Source organism: Chamaea fasciata, unplaced genomic scaffold, assembly GCF_029207755.1.
Source record: "Chamaea fasciata isolate MVZ Bird 193981 ecotype frontalis unplaced genomic scaffold, bChaFas1.0.hap1 SCAF_5, whole genome shotgun sequence".
In the NCBI taxonomy this organism is placed as follows: Eukaryota; Metazoa; Chordata; class Aves; order Passeriformes; family Sylviidae; genus Chamaea; species Chamaea fasciata.
In genome coordinates this window covers 35,120,787-35,136,751 of record NW_027094090.1, presented here as the reverse complement: position 1 = coordinate 35,136,751, position 15,965 = coordinate 35,120,787, and the positions used below count along the sequence as shown (strand labels likewise).

At 43.3% G+C, this 15,965-nt stretch overlaps 1 protein-coding gene across 1 annotated transcript; it reads right to left on the bottom strand.

Moving 5' to 3' along the window:
• Positions 1-1,030: 1,030 nt before the first annotated feature.
• LOC136290197 (cathepsin E-like) lies at positions 1,031-10,621 on the bottom strand. Its single transcript, XM_066184581.1, has 9 exons — positions 10,566-10,621; positions 10,206-10,383; positions 8,009-8,126; positions 7,398-7,516; positions 6,706-6,905; positions 5,917-6,039; positions 4,851-4,995; positions 2,298-2,396; positions 1,031-2,205 (listed from the first exon to the last, which is right to left on the bottom strand). Exons 1-9 carry the CDS (start codon positions 10,619-10,621, stop codon positions 2,026-2,028), a joined length of 1,218 nt encoding a protein of 405 aa, XP_066040678.1. The 3' UTR covers positions 1,031-2,025.
• Positions 10,622-15,965: the final 5,344 nt, after the last annotated feature.

Here is a 15,965-nt window from a genome sequence, read left to right as displayed (position 1 = left end):
CAAGATGTCAGTGCTGGAACTGACTGGCTGTGGGGACATGTCCCAACACCCTTAAAATCTCTTGTTGTAAATAACAGATCTCTAACTCTGACTGCAAACTAATATTTGAGGAACATGTACATATCTTATATATAATGAAAATGTACCAGAGTGTTAAATATGCTGCATAGTAGACAAAACAAAAATACCCCACTGCTGTTAAATGAGGGATGGGGCTTTATAGATGTTAGTTTGTCTTGGTTCATGACCAAACAAATGACATTTTCTAGACAAATAAGTTAGCTCATGGTCAATCCATTCTTTAAGAGTGGCATGGACAAAGGGGAATCAAGGCAAGATTGGCCTGAAGTACATGGTAACTTCACACAGCTCAGTCTTGTCTGCAGAAAGAGACAGCTGGCAGCAGACTCCTTTGCTGGAGGTTGATAGCCTGGATGCCAAATGTGTAACACAATGTGGCTGAAAATAGAGAGTTATGAAAACAGGCACTGGAGAGAAGGATTACTTCTGGAAGGCAAGATCGGTATTTCAGGGTTACCTACAGGAAAACTGTCCTTTTTTGTAATACTTATTGAGTCTTACAACAGAAAACATAAAATCTAAGGGGCTGTGATTGTGATACCACCAAGGCCAGTAATGGACATTGCCTCTGGTCTGTGCCAGGCCCATCCAGACAGACAGCAGCAGCAAGTGCCTGGGGGCCACCAACCTCTGTCCCAGCGATGCCATCATGGGGCCAGTCTCCATCTCCCCATGGCTCTGCCCTGCTGGGGAGGTGCCCAGTGCACCTGACTGGGACTGCAGACATTTTTTGGCTTTAGGAAGATACAAGCAGCCCCAACACACCGACACACAACATTTTTTTTTCTCCAGGACAGAGAGCAACCTGTATTTTCAATTGTTGTTCCGCCCTCAACTCCCCTTCCTCCCAGCACTGGAACCATTGTAAAGAAACATAAAATGTAACTGAAACAGCACTAAGATCAAAGCAGATTTTGTTTGGTTAAGTTTTATTCATATGTATGGGGGCAGTACCAGCTTTAGCAATCCAAACAAATACTCAAATGGCTAGAATTTAGGTGAATCTTCTGCCAAATCAGGGCAGCTACTGTGGCCGTTTCATATGAAACTCATGCCACTGCTGACAAGAAGTGGCTAAGCAAGGGGCAGCAGATGTGTAGTGCTGGTGCATGGGTCCCGTAACTCCACTGAGGTGGAGGAACACTGGTATTCCTTTGCACAGGCTGCAGTCTGGGTTTTCTAATGTGAATAGGTGCTGCTCCAGCTGTTCACACTGCCAAGGGGGAGAGGAGTCAGGTGCCAAAAGCAGCATCTGACCTAAGGTGTGGATGTCAAATGCCAAGATCCAAAAAAGGAGAATTATCAAGGGATAATGAATCCCAGGGAGAAAGCAGGTTTGAGAGGTGGTGTAAGGAGCAGGAAATCGTGCAAGGAACAATAGTCAAAATTAGTGGTCACACAGGTATCAGTCAAATTCCCTTTTATATAAACTTGTTGGAGCCAGCTAATTTAAAGAGAATTTCCATGGCACTCAGGAAACAAAGTTGAATAAAACCCAAACAATGGAAAATAATGATGGAAGGAAAGCTGTAGGAAATGAGGTGGAAACTAGCACACAAGAAGAAAAAAAGGATGGCCAGATCAGGCAGGACTAGGATTAGTTTTCCACACACATAGCTGCTATCTTTTTAGCCTGGCACAGTTCAGCATTCTTATTCTTCCTGATCTTTTTGCAAATCTGAGTGCTGAGCTGCTCTGCTGCTTTATCCTGAGAGCTGTAGTGCCCATGAGTTACTAAGGAAAAATTGTTTCTCCATTGTAAACACATAGATTTTTAACCAAACTATATCATCTTGGACAAGGATCACTGCAAAGTCCTTAAAACTTGGAGGGGGACAACACAATGTGCATGTAGGTCCAGAGTTTCAGTAAAAGCTCTTCTTCACAAATGTGTTGAAGATCATTGCCTTAACTTGAGTTAAGACAGAATAAATGCTATTAGGCTCAGTAGTAATCCTTCCTGTGAACAGCTTTTGCAAATCCCACTCTGTCATTCCCACGGTCAAAAATACAGTAAAATGCAGACATGAAGACATCTCCTAAAATCCAGAGTGAACCAGTGCGAGTGGGGATGTCGAGAGACTGAAAGCCACTCATGCAGAAGGTTTGGTCATCAATAGACTCCTGGAAGGGAAAGCACATGTTCCTGCAGCAGCCTGCTTCATCCCCAGCTCAGGGAGCTAGGAACAGGGAGTGGGGAAGCTGTGGATACGCACCTTTATGATGTACTGCTCTGCTGTCAGCTTGTATTCCCGGTGTCCAATTGTGAAGCTTATGTGAGGCAAGCTCGACAATCTTCTGCAGTCTACAAGAAACTGGACACAGTGCTCTGACTGAGATGGGATCGCTTTGTCTTTCTTTAGGTATTGCTCTTTGAATTCAAGGCTTTTGATATAGGTAATTGTGAATTTACCACAGAGAAACAGCATCAGGCTGACTCACAGCCTAACACTGCCCTCAACTTTCCTATAGTCAGTGAAACCAGCCCAGCAACCCAGACCACTGCACCCTAGGGATGCAGGGATGATGAAAGTCCTTGCAAGTCCCAAAAGAAAGGAGGTGAAGGGGCTCTGATATCCTCCCTGTGCAACTCAAAGCCAAAATAAGTATGTGAGCCCCAGGAAGCCTAGATCAGCAAAGTCTGTGGAAGCAAAAGTTCTCCAATGCTCTAGCCTTGATAGGGCAGAGGGGGCTGCTCCAGTCACAGAGGGAGCACCCTATGGATGCAGTTCACCCCAAGTCGTCACATAATACCATCATTTTAAGGGAAAAAAAGCTAGTGAGGAATACAGCACTTTATGCTTATATTTTGCCCTGGAGTGGGATTTAAAGAGTAGAAGGACTAAACTCTGGCATGGTCATTAATGTCCATAAATAATATATTCAGTTACAGTAACAGAGAAGATAATTTCCTGGCCTTTCTAGTTACTGCATGAAACAACTGGTGTGTGAAATGGCACTGCAGAATGCTCCAAGTCCCAGAGGAATCTTTGCTGTAAACAGCAGTGTTTTAAGTCATGGTTTTAGAGGCTTCCTAGAAGGAAGAATCTGCTTTTAGCTGCTTTTGAATCTATTTTATGAAAGCATAACCCTACATCTTGTGTACACTCACCAACTGTCATGCCATTAGAACAAAAAAAAATCATGCGAGACAGAGGAGAAGGGTACAAAAAGCCAGTAAAATAATTTGTAGGATTCAAGAAGTGAGGTATAATTCTTTGACATAGCTATTACAGAATAGGACATCCAGAACAAATCAATCCTTGCTGAAAAGAGATAAAAGTTCTGGTAAAATCTGGGATGGATACACTCACTTTTACTGGGATAAATTTGAGCCAATATGTGCAGTCTGATTGCTAAAAATCAGTTATAGAAAGTCTTATTTTCAGGATGCTTTTTTGCAAAATCTGAGATGCCAGATAAATGTTCTTAGGTCAGCACTGCTTTAAATGAACCTACACAGCAATGACCCATTCCTTCTTTGTATAAGGCTAGTATAAATACATTGGAAATACATATTTTATCTATTTTCATTAGCATGAACCATTATAAAATCAACTTGTTATTAGAGCATACTCTTTAGCATGTATCTAAAAATTTGAACAAAATCAAAATTAAAGGTTTGATTGAGAAAGAATCAGGAGCCTCAGGAGTTACAGAGGTCACTGCAAGTCCTCCTTTTACAAATGAAAGTGGATTAAGAGTCCATTTTTGTCTTTGCTCTTTGCCCAGTGCACTGGGCACTTGCAATACCCTTAATTTTCTTCCAAGGGTAGTTTTGGGTCACGATCAAGATAAGCTGAGATCAGCTCAGTTAGTTAGAACATGGTGGTGCTAATAACACCACAGTTGTGGTTTTGATCCCTGTACAGGCCATTCACCGGAGAGTTGGACTTGATGATCCTTGTGGGTCCCTTCCAATTCAGAATATTCTGTGAAATGCAAAGTTAACAAAAGCCACACATAGCAGCTTTCCTTGAGCACTGGAGCTGTGGCAATGTGCTGGTGACCTGTGGGAGCCAGCCAAGGGCCAGCAACAGGCATGGTAGAAATAAACTGCTCTTTCCCTGGAGGCAGGGATAGGAAGGAGTGGTGAGGAGTGTCAGCAAGGGAGATGCAGGAGACAGTAGCAGGGAAGAAAGGAAAACCAGCAAAAGGTCAGAGGAGTAAGGTTCAGGAGGAAGAGTAAGAGCCAGCAAGCCTTGTCCTGTACCTTGTGACTCATCTGCAAGGAGCAAGCATTGTGAGTGACACTGGTGTGTATCCCTCCCAGGAGCTCTGGCACAATACCAACTGCTCCCCTGCAAGCTGACAGTGAGAGGTCCTGTCAGTGAAAGCACTGTGGGGCTGTCATTAAAATACCATTCCCTTTCCATCTGACGCTGACATAGCTGGCAATCAGCACCAAATCCCTCCCGGCTTGGGAGACCCAACAGCTTGAGCTGGGGACATCAAAAATCCTCCGAGCTTCCAAAAGAAAATTATCTCTCATGCAGAGTACAGATCAATTCCTCAAACAGATGTCCCCGTTGTTTCCTTACACACCGGTATAGAAGATGAAGTGAACATTTGGGAAGAGGGCTGGGCCAAGGCATATAGGTCAAAAGCAGCTTGGCTCAGAGCTCAGTGCTGTCCTGGAAACAAGGTTTTCACTGGCACCTGTCTAAGCAATCATTTCTGTTATTTTCCAACTGTTTGCAACAAATACCAGTTTCTCTTCCTCTCTAGCTGCACAGTTTCTCTTCCTCTCTGGCTGTACAGTTTTTTACCTCTCCAGTATTTGACGGACTTGCCCCAATGTATTCCTGCAGTCGCCTGATCTGTGAAGAGGGGCCGGTGATAAGAGAAGTGCCTGAGTCAACGATGGCTTCGCAGCCATGGGAGCAAAATGCCACCCGGCCCTGGATCTTTATACTGCAAATGAAATTTTGAAAAGCAACTTTAAGCAAATGGCATATACACTGTGACTGAAACACCATATTATTGCTACCTAAAGTACCAGAGTACTGACTGAAGTTAATTCCAGACGAGAAGTGACAGGACAAGAGGAAATGGCCTCAAGTTGCACCAGGGTAGGTTTAGATTGGATATTAGGAAAAAATTCTTCACAGAAAGTGTTGCAAAGCATTGGAACAGGCTGCCCAGGGAAGTAGTAGGGTCACCATCCTTGGAAGTGTTCAAAAGATACATGAATGTGGCACCTGAAGACATAGTTTAGTGATGTACTTGGTGGTGGTGCTGGATTGACAGATGTACTCAATGATCTTAAAGATCTTTTCCAATCGTAATGATTCTGTGTTTCTATGATTAAAACTAGCTGCCAAGCTCTGCTAAAGACAAAAATGTCTGTGGACCCATTTTTCTCTCTTGAGGCTCCTACAACTCTAATCATGTGCTTCCTGCTGATGAATATATCCTCACCTCCAGGTACGTGTTCTCATCAATTTAGGCAGTGTGCTAGTGGTGGGACAAAGGAACTCTGGCTACTTTGACCAAAGTTAGCAGGACAGATGAAAGCAGGACCCAGAGCTGGGTTCTATTACTGGGTGCCTTAACCTCTTAACTGAACAGTCCACCAAGACTCATCTTGACCACTGGTGCATCATATTAAAACATACTAACATGCTCTCCCAGAAAACAGCTACCCATGTCACAGCAGATTTAGAGAACTAACAAATCCCAATCTCATCCTGGTGAACCCCTCCTCGAGGGGCATAGGGGTAAAACACTCTAGCTGCGTCCTCCTGCACCTGTGTCACCAGGTGTTTCTGTCTCTGGGGGTTTACTTAGGGAGGTGAATTCCACCAGGTTTTTTATACATACATACATACATACTTGTTCATGTGTATTTGCCAGTAGCTTTTCTCAGTGACTGGGACCCAGTGGATTGAACCTTTGTAGAGAGAATGGTCTATTCCCCCCAGAATCAACTCACCGCCATTCTCGGTGTCGTCTCCTCTGAAAGCAGAGAACAGTTTTAACACAGACATGGGAGTGAGCCAGCATGCACCAATGAGATTACACTTAAAAAGCAAAAGTCAAATCACAGCCCTTTCTAAATTCAGATATGGATGGCTGAAAGGGACTATTACTGAATTATCACCATATATGTTCCAACTCAGACCCTCCAAACAACCTCTGAGAAGACTTACTGTAGACACCAAGGAAGGCATCAGGAGCAGGCCGAGCCAGTTGCTACTCTCAGCTCAGAAGAAACACTAGAGAAATAAGTGGAGTTGCAGGTAGGTCCAGATATGGGAACAGTATTTTTCTGAAATGTGGCCATTTGGGTGTAGCACAGCACTTCTGTCCATCTGCATGGGCCAGAGGGAAACCTCTGGTAACAGACATGGTGAGTCTGAGCTGGGAACTTTGCTTTCATTTATGACCAGCTCTGACAAGAATAAATCTCTGTCAAAAAAGTCATGGTCCTCCCCATAATATTTTTTCTTTTCATGCCATAATCTTCAATGTCAAATTGAAAACAAAAAAACAACCCAAAGAATCAAAAAAATGGGGGAGATTTCTTTCTAGGGTTGAAGCTTTATAGAGATGCACAGTTGTTTCTATCAATAATTAAAATAGATTTACTTCTTTTTTGGCAGTGTCATTTTAAAGACAGACCTTTTCAGATAGAAGGAGAAGATTGGTTCCTCGACCAGGTTCTGGTTCATGATGCTGTCAAACACAGGCAGAGCACTGCCCACTGCTAAGGAGGGGTAGCCTAAGCCCAGTACACCATCAAAGTGGGCAAGGACAAAAGTTGCTCCTGGCTCAAACACCGACTCGCCAAAGTCCTGTCCCTTGATGGAGATGTTACTTATCTGTTTGGTAAAAAAACGAAAGGCAACAAACAACCAAACAAAGAACAACCAAAACTGAAAGTAATGACATTGCCAATAGCAAGAAATTAGCCGTATTTCTGATCCATATCAGTGAATTCATTCAGTTTATAAACTGAATTCATTCAGTTTATAAAGCCTGGCTATCTTTGTGTGACTTGCATCAACATAGCATGTGCCCATTTGGCAGGTAGGTAGCACTGATTCCGTTGAAAGCCTTAATTATGTGGCTGCTTCTTCATAAGCCCAGAAGAGGATCCAAGAAGACAAGCAGAAATGAAAAACCAAATCTGAGGCATTTGTGCTGGTAGCCCAAAGCTGGAGCAGAACCTACACCTCTCAGCACTCAGCTTGGTGGGACCTCACCCTGCCCTTGCCTAAACCAGGCAAGGTTTTCCAGGGCAAGGCCAGCATCTGAACTGCCCTGAAAACAGCTGATGTGGAGGCTGACACCCATTTTAGGTGGACACTCACCTGCAGTGTGTCTTTGCCAGCAATGCCCAGAAGCTGTCCTGAGCCATACTGCAGGGAGAAGGCTTCCCCTCCATGCTCATATGAATCTGACTTGAAGGACTTAAATTTTTGGTGCACCCCTACACAAAAAAAAATCACATTGCTACACTGAGGGGACGTCCCGGCAACCCACCCAGTCCCCAGTGCAGAAGGAGATGAGATGTAGGAGAGCCAGATTTTTGCTTCTCTCAAGAGAAAATTGTTGAAAAAGTACTGCAGGCACCTCAGTTCCCCTGCAGACACCTCAGTTTTTCTGTACCTGAGAGGTAATTTTGCATTTTGAAGAAAAATTAGAACAAAAATGGCCATTTCCACCTCTGTTGGTAGGTCTCCCAGGTCTATTTCCATGCCTTTTCCCTCATGGTGCAGAGGGATTTCGGGCAGCTGCAGCGGGCAGACGAGGGACATGAGGGACAGAGGAGCAAACTGGGGAGAGGAGAGCGGCCCTAAGGGATGCTCCAAATCCTCCCCTTGCAGATCCCTGCTGCAGGCAAGCTTCCTGGGAAAGGAGAACTGGGCAAGGTCTCAGGACCCAAGACCAGAGAAGCATCAGGGAAAATGACATTTCTTACTGCAGGCCTCGCTGATGCAATACGCAGACGGGACCCAGAAGTTGGAGGAGCCGGTGTCGAACACGACGGTGAACCTCTGGGGCGGTGTCCCGACGCTCACGACCCCGTAGTACTGTGCCTGCGGGGGGAACAGCCCGCTCAGCCCCGGCCACCCTCCAGCCAGCTGTTCCTGAGGAAGAGGCCTGGCTGGGAACATCACACAACTCCTCCTTCAGGGGCTTCTGTGCAATTCCATTTAAATGTAAATGCACACCACACAGAAGAGTTCTGGTTCCACAAGTGGCTTCAAGCAGCAGGTTTTACTCCAGCTGAATGAACAACTGTGTGACATTTTAAAAACCTTTTAAGCAAACATTCAGTTGGGTTCCCTATGGAGTCAACAAACCCTCTTGCACTGGCTTCAGAGGTGGCAAGGTCATCCTCAAGATCAAACTCTCACATGACCACACAGACTCTCAGGCTGTTCCTTACTGATGTCAATAAGAAATCAGTGTTGCAAAGTCAGCACGACCTGCCTCTACCAGCTTCAGAGGGCTCTGACCAGTGGCACAAACACTGTCTTATGTGGTTACCCTTTTTCCTTTGTAATTAGCAGCTACTATAGCAAGTCAAAAAGTACCATGTTGCACAAACGGTTCCTGATGTACTGGACAAAGTTCATCCAGCAGATGAAGAAACCACTGACCATCGCTGGATACCAATTGAGACTGAGATAATCTGTGAACACGTGAGTGCTGGAGTGAAGTGCTTATCCACATCCCATGGACAAGTGTCTAAGTGCTCCTATCTGGCCTGGAAGAGCACTTCAGCATTAAGAGACCTATTTTTAGGAAGAGGCATTTCTGGAATTCAACCACAGATAGAAAAGCAATAGCTAGTGCCAAACTTTTTGTAGCAATACAAGTATTTGAATATGTACCTTAAAGTGCATACTTGCTTATTAATACACTGATGTTTCTGACCCCAGAACATACAGTCTGAACGAGATAAACTTGAAAGGGCAAGCAAGCATGCCATTTAAGAGAATATCCAACTATACAGTAGGATTCTATTTCTTCCTGCATTAAACAAACCTAAGGAATGTTCATTAAAAAAACAACCAAAAACAAAACAAAACAACAAAACAAAACAAACACCAAAACAAAAAACCACCACCAACAACCGAACAAACAAAAAAACACCCATAGAACCAGAAAATTCACATACACACTGCAATAAAACCATTCCTAGTGCTACCTGAATATGCTGGGAAAGTGGGTTTTGCTTTGTTGTTTTGAGATTTTCATTTATCTCTCTTTGAAATAAGCTTTAAAGCAGGTTGAACTGTTTCAATGTCCTTTGTTCTTCACATAGTTATCTCTTTATGGCCCTCAAGTGTCAGTAGGTTCTTGCTGAATGAATTTGGCCTTCCCTTCGATTCCATTCCCTGTTCAGATGAAGACTTCACAACATTTCTGCAGCTTAGTTTCTTGAGATAAGCACAGCAGGAAAACCAAATAAAACAGAAAAAAAAGACCATCCAAATGGACAAAATTCTAAAACCAAAGACATCTTACAAAATGGCAGACCTGCTGACTTGCCTGTCTGAGATCCAGTGAAATTAATATTTTTCCTTTTTCAGTTTAGATGGCAAATCCTCCCAGTCAGTCTCCAATATTTAATACACATTAAACTCCAGAGATAAAAGCAGAAAAATAAAAAACTCTACTTAAGTCTTTGTCATCACTGATTTATGACTCCACCTGATCATAAAAAAAGAGATTTGGAGGATTTTTTTATAACACAGAAGCATCCAAGTGCCTGGTAAATAGAATATGACTAAAGGAATTAATCAGATACTGCTATGAAAAACCCTACAGTTCGCCAAGACTGACACAGGCAAACCTCCCAAATTTCTTTGGGGACCCAACCAAGTCCAATACAGATCTATACAAAAATAAAATTTGTCACAGAACTACAACTGCTACTCTGCATCAGCTTTCTACTGAGGTCCCATGCTATCCTAGATCTAGACATGCTCTGTTTTGCACATTGCAACTTGGTTTTTTATGATCTAATATTTATAGCATAAAGCAACAAGACACCACAAGCCCTATAATTTCATTGACAGACTAGATTTGAAATGTGCTGGGAAAAAAAAATCTGGCTTCAGTACAATGATGAGTCCTAATGATTGCATTACCAAAACTGTACTTACATTCATGTAATCATACAGCCTTTCTGAAGCAGTTCCTACTGACAAAGTGATATCTGCAGGGAAACAATGCAGATACCTCCGGGCAAAAACATCAGGGTGGTGATTCCTCCAAAATTCCTCTAATTCTCCCTTTTCCTTCAGCTGTTTCTTGATAGATTTGAATCGAATCAAGGGGATTCTATGCAAATAAAATAAACACACACACAAAAAAAACCTGATTGTCCTTTCTAGAACTGTCATATACTCCTCTTTTTTTTAAAAAAAAGGTTTCTTTTTTAAGACCTCAAGTAGCAACAAACACAGGTCCCCCCATGAAGCCAGCTGAGATGTGTACCAGTGAAGCCAGACATGTTTCCTTACCGTTCCACAGCCATGATGAACGGGATGCAAACCACAGCCAACAGTACGACCCTCATGGCTCCAGGCGGTTCAGTATCTAATGACACCCCTTTGCTCAGAAGTCCCTTTTTTATGGCCTGTTGTCAGCTGAGGGCAGCTCGCCAGGTCATTCAATCGCAGGAGGTCAGTGCTTTGGCAGAAAACTGATTAATTTACTCTCAGACTAACCGCTGGTTTGTGCAAATAGTGGTGTCCAGTGGAGCTAGTCAGGCACAGACCAAACAGACATTTAACTAACAATCCTTAATGTCTTTTACATAAATATAATACACAGGGTGAGCTTCGCTCCTATTAGCATGAGAAAGAGGAAGTAGTCCAAGGACTTGCTGCTATCCAAGCTTGCTTTAATGAGATGTTGCTCAAAAGTGTTCAATGCAGAGAAAGAGGACATAATATACAACCATTTCTGTTTTGCATGGAGACATTTCAGCAGGGCTGAGCAAACATTTGGTAGGCTTGTGACAAGTCACCCCCTAACAGCTGAAGTTTAATTCCCTATTTATGAGAGAGCCCCAGTCTAAACATAAACGTGACTGCCACCCCATAAAATGGATCTTCAAAGTAAAAAACACCACAGTACAATACTGCAATATACAGTAAAAACCAGCAATAATTTTCCACACATTTCAGCAAGACATTTGGAAGAGCTGCCTTGGATTTATTATCCTGCAAGTTTCCTGAGGTTAGTGGCTCCCACCCCTGCCTGACATTCGGGTCCAAGTCAAGCCTGCAGAGAAAAAAAAGAGGCCAAAAAGGTGCCAAAAAGAGGCTGATTCGGCAGAGCACAAGCCCCAACCCATCAGCTGCCCAGCAGGAAGCTGAGCACTGAGTCTGCAATTCACTTACAAGACTTTTTGAATCTTTCCTCTGCACAAGAAAGAGCAGTAAGCAACCACATACTGCAGCCTAGCATATATTAAAGCTAACTTTGAATAATCAGCCATTTTTTTGTTCAAAAGGCTATGGTAGGATGCTGGGAAAAGAGCAACCATATTTTGTTCCTCACAACACACCATGTATTTAAAATAAACTGCTCACTATGTAAAGGTGAACTGGAACTAAGCAATTCTCACAAAAGAGAGCAGATGTGCAACACCATAGCAAAGAGTGAATGTCAAAGGACATGGAGGAGGCAGGAGTTGCAATCTTCTTCTCCAGCAGCAATGTCAAGAAAAACCAGCAGAAAACTCCAAACACACAGCATTTGTGAGCCAAGAATGGGTCTAAATGCCTGTCACAGACTTTAAATAAATACAAAGCAAATAAAAATTGCTCTTTTAAGTCACTTCCCTTGCTATCCCAGACTGATTGAGGAAGGGTATGAGAGCCTTAAAATCAGTAAGTTTAGAGCTCTATTTATTAGTTCTCCTGGATTTTGAAATACATAAATTGCTTTTTCCAACATACCTCCAAAATTGTAAGTGCTAATAAAACTCAGCAAAGGCTGAACCTGGTGTCATCACACAGCTGTGGGCAGAGCTTTGGACCTGAAAAAGCACCAGCATCTCTATTAAAATATCTTGTCTCAAAAAATAATAGAATCTCAAAAATGCATCTTTTATATTGATTTCTAGTTTTTTTATTACAAATTTTTTTTCAATTATCTATCTCTGAGTAATATTCCCCATTTCTCCTGGACTCAGAAGTTTTATACAAGTTATCAGCAAACAATCACATTTTCTGCTCCAGAGCCATCCCAGCCACTGAGCTGCAAGAGCTGGGTGCTGGAAATGGGAATGGTGAGCAAAGATGTAGCCATTTGTGAAATTCTAAAAAGCAAAGGCATTTCTCAAGGAGCCCCCACCTGTCACCTGATGCACAGCAGAGAAGATGTCATGCCCTTGAGTAGGGCAGTGTCGCTCTGACAAGAGCAAGACAATGTCTGTGCTGAGTGCCTTTATCACTTAAACTTTTCCTCAGATGCTACAAATGCCTCTGGGAAGTCATTAATGTTCGTATTGGAGGGCACCACGGTAACTTTGAAGATTTGAAGTGGCTTTCAAAACACTGCCTGGGTCTACTGTGAGGACTGCCTTTGCCTTAGTGCCTCCACTGAGTGGCTGATTCTCAGAAAGAACGTGACTCCATTTTATTGCAAGTGTAGTCCTTTATTAATCCACACAGAAAGGGGTTTTTTTCCCAAATTCTCTGATCTCACACTATGTTCCAAGCAGCCATTCATTTAGCTAACAGAGGTACAAAATGCAGCAACAAAAGGTCATCGTGACCTTTTTTTGATAAGCTGGAATAATGATTAAACTACAGTGCAGAGAATCCCTAAGAAATAGTTATCTGCAGCTTAAAAGTTCCATTAAGGAGAAATAATTCAAGTAGAAAAAGTAGAAAAATATATCCATACCTGTATCTGCAGATGTAAGGTACTTAGCAAAGTTATTTGTCTACGTATGGATTATTGAGAAAAATATATCTAAACTATATCCTTAATATATTCTTAGCTATGCTCTTATGTTGTTATGATTAGTGGGTTATCTGAAAAAATTTGTCTAAAGACAAGGCTTTGCTGTGGATGCACATCCATTATTAATTATGCCAAATGCATCGGGTTTTCCACACCTGTAGCCTAGAGTCCCTTAAGGGGAGGGACTCTTGTCTTCAGAAAGTGCCATGGCCATTTAGAAATGAAAACCAAATACAACCACCAGCTGACACATTCTCCATAGCCGTCCTCTGACAGAGCACAGAGTATCAAAGCAGCAAAGAAGAGTCTAAAGTGTCTTGCTCATGCAGCACAAACTGGCTTCTTGCTTCTGGGATGCAATGCACAGCACATCCCACCATCAGAGGGGGAACTTTCAGGCCCTCTAATCCACAGCACCACCACAGATGACTGTGACATTGTCTTGTTCTCCAGGCTTGATTGCAGTGGTGTGTTTTTCTTATTGTATGTTCTCTGTTACCTTTGGATGGTTTGCTCCAGTTTTCCCCAAGTTATTGGTGTATTCCAAGTTTCTCCTCCCTCTCCCTGTTGTCCATCAGGCCCCTAACCTGCCTATCTAGATGTCAATCCTCCCTAATCCCTGCCCTTTGTTCTGGAAAGTTGCCTGACAGTCCTCAGTGTTCTAACCTCCTGCCTCAACTCCTCCCTGATCCTGCCTCTTAATGTTGTCAATCCACCGCCGACCCTGCCTTCAGGTCTAGAAGTTTCCATGTTCCTCAACGCCCTATTGGTTCCCTCAAGCTGTATCCCTCAAGATGCCTCAAGCTGTATCCTCCCCTTGCCTTGCCCCATTGGTTTTAGCCCTGTAAGTCCCTCCTCTAGCTCCTCCTTGTACCATCCCTATTGGTTGAAGAATTGCACCCACCCTTTGTATCTCCCCTGCTTAAAAGACTGTGTAAAGTGCTGCTTTGTGTCCTTTGTCCCTGAGCTTCACTGGGTAAAAAACTACCTTGAGAACCACACAAAGTATTTCTCCCTGTTCTTAGTCCTGATCCTCAACATTGTGACACCAGGGCCGCAGAGAGCAGGAGCAGCCCTGCTCTGCACCACAGCTTGGATCATTTGTGGTTTGGGGACGGCCACCCTTGGCGCTGGCCGGAGTGAGGGGCTGGCTGGGGAACTCTCCGGCCACGTCACTTGATATTCTGAACGAGTTCTCCATCCAAAACTTATTTTATGGCGCTCAGGTCTCAGCACTGTCGCTGTTGGCTGTCCTGCTGCAATACTGTTTCCCAGGTGTCCCCTCTATTATTCTCCATACATTGATAACATCATTGCTGCATGGCACAGCCACTCATCCTGTGGGGCAAAGGCTCATAACCCTATATAGGCTATAAACTATAGCCTGTACCAAATTGATAGCTAAGAGCTGCTTCACATTTGAAAGCAAGTAATAGTAGAGAGCTCTATATAATTAGATTTGACCAGAAATCCAAAGGCCACCTTTAGTGGTGCCTTTTTCTCAATTTTCTGTTTGCTCTGCCTTTTGTGTTTCAAGAGTGTGTGGCTCTCAGCAGTCACAGATTTTGGTTGTATAGCACCTAATACCCCGAAACCAAATGCAGATTATTCAAATAAAGTATTCTCCCTAAATTACAGGAAGTGTGGAAAATGACAGCAATGAACTGTAGATACCAAAGCAAAGGGCCAGGTGCTGAAAAGGCTATTTTACCTTAAAACATTCCGCCAGCTTTCACAATCAAATTTTACGGTAGAGCCATGGCCAACACACAGGCAGGACAATCACAGATTGGGTTGGGTTGGAAGGAACCTTAAAGATCGTGTAGTTCCAAACCCCCTGCCCTGGGTGGGGACACACGTGAGTCCCCAGGAAAGCTTGAAATAGTAGCAGCTCAACATGTCAAACTATGCAGAGGTTCCTTTACATGGGAATGCTACTAGAAGTTGAAACTGACTAGCAAAATGGGTCTTGATGAGAGGAGAACAGTTCACACTGTCACATCTAAATCGCCATAACTTTTCAAGATCGGACTTACTCCACTCATAACAAGTGAGAACCTTGATGGAATTAAATCCATGGGGGTTTCTTGACAGGTTTTGATACAGACATGGGAACTGCAGTAGCACAGTTGGAAAGCGGATGGAGAACAACCTTGGCAATTTGTGATAGCACATTACACTGGGATTCAGACAAGAAGTAAAACATAATGTAATGAAAAAGGCCCTACAGACAAGAAGTAAAACATAATGAAAAAGGCCCTACACAGTCAAAAGGGCCAGGGGCTATAACAAATACAATTAAATTAGGAACGTAAACGGTAGAACCGCTCAAGATAGCAGTTTGCCAAGGATTTGTGTTAAAGCTTTAAGATAAGTACTGGGTGGCAAGTTACACTCTGAAATCCAAGTATTTGGCACCTTTCAAAATACATCCCTGAAAGTGCCACTCATCTTGAAAGTCAGTCAAGTCTTGACAGGTATTTTAAACCACAATTTGATTACATCTGACATTTCTGCTCCAAGTTCCATGAAAGTTAAACATCTGAGCTTAAAACTTTGGTCTGCTGTGGCGTCTACTTTCCCAAGCCCATCCTTGCTGCCTGCATTGGCTACACAGACAGCACAGCTGCAAGAAGTGAGGGGCTGGGGCGTTGGTGTGAGCCTTATTTTGTTTGGGGTAAAATGAGAGAACATTTACAGTGTGCAAGAAGGAATGTTTTCGGGGGGGGTGAGCAAGTGGGAGTGTGGGTGAGAGAGGGAGACCTGGGCCCTGAGTCGCCCTGTCTGTAATCTCTGTCACCAAACACTCATTCAGTTATCAGAAACATTTCAGAGCCCTTGAGATTAATGGCTGGTGCCATGTAAACAGAGCCTTATATTGGGAAGAACGAGTTACCAACAGGCCAGTGTGCAGCAGAAGACCAAGGCAGGCTCCTGTCCCT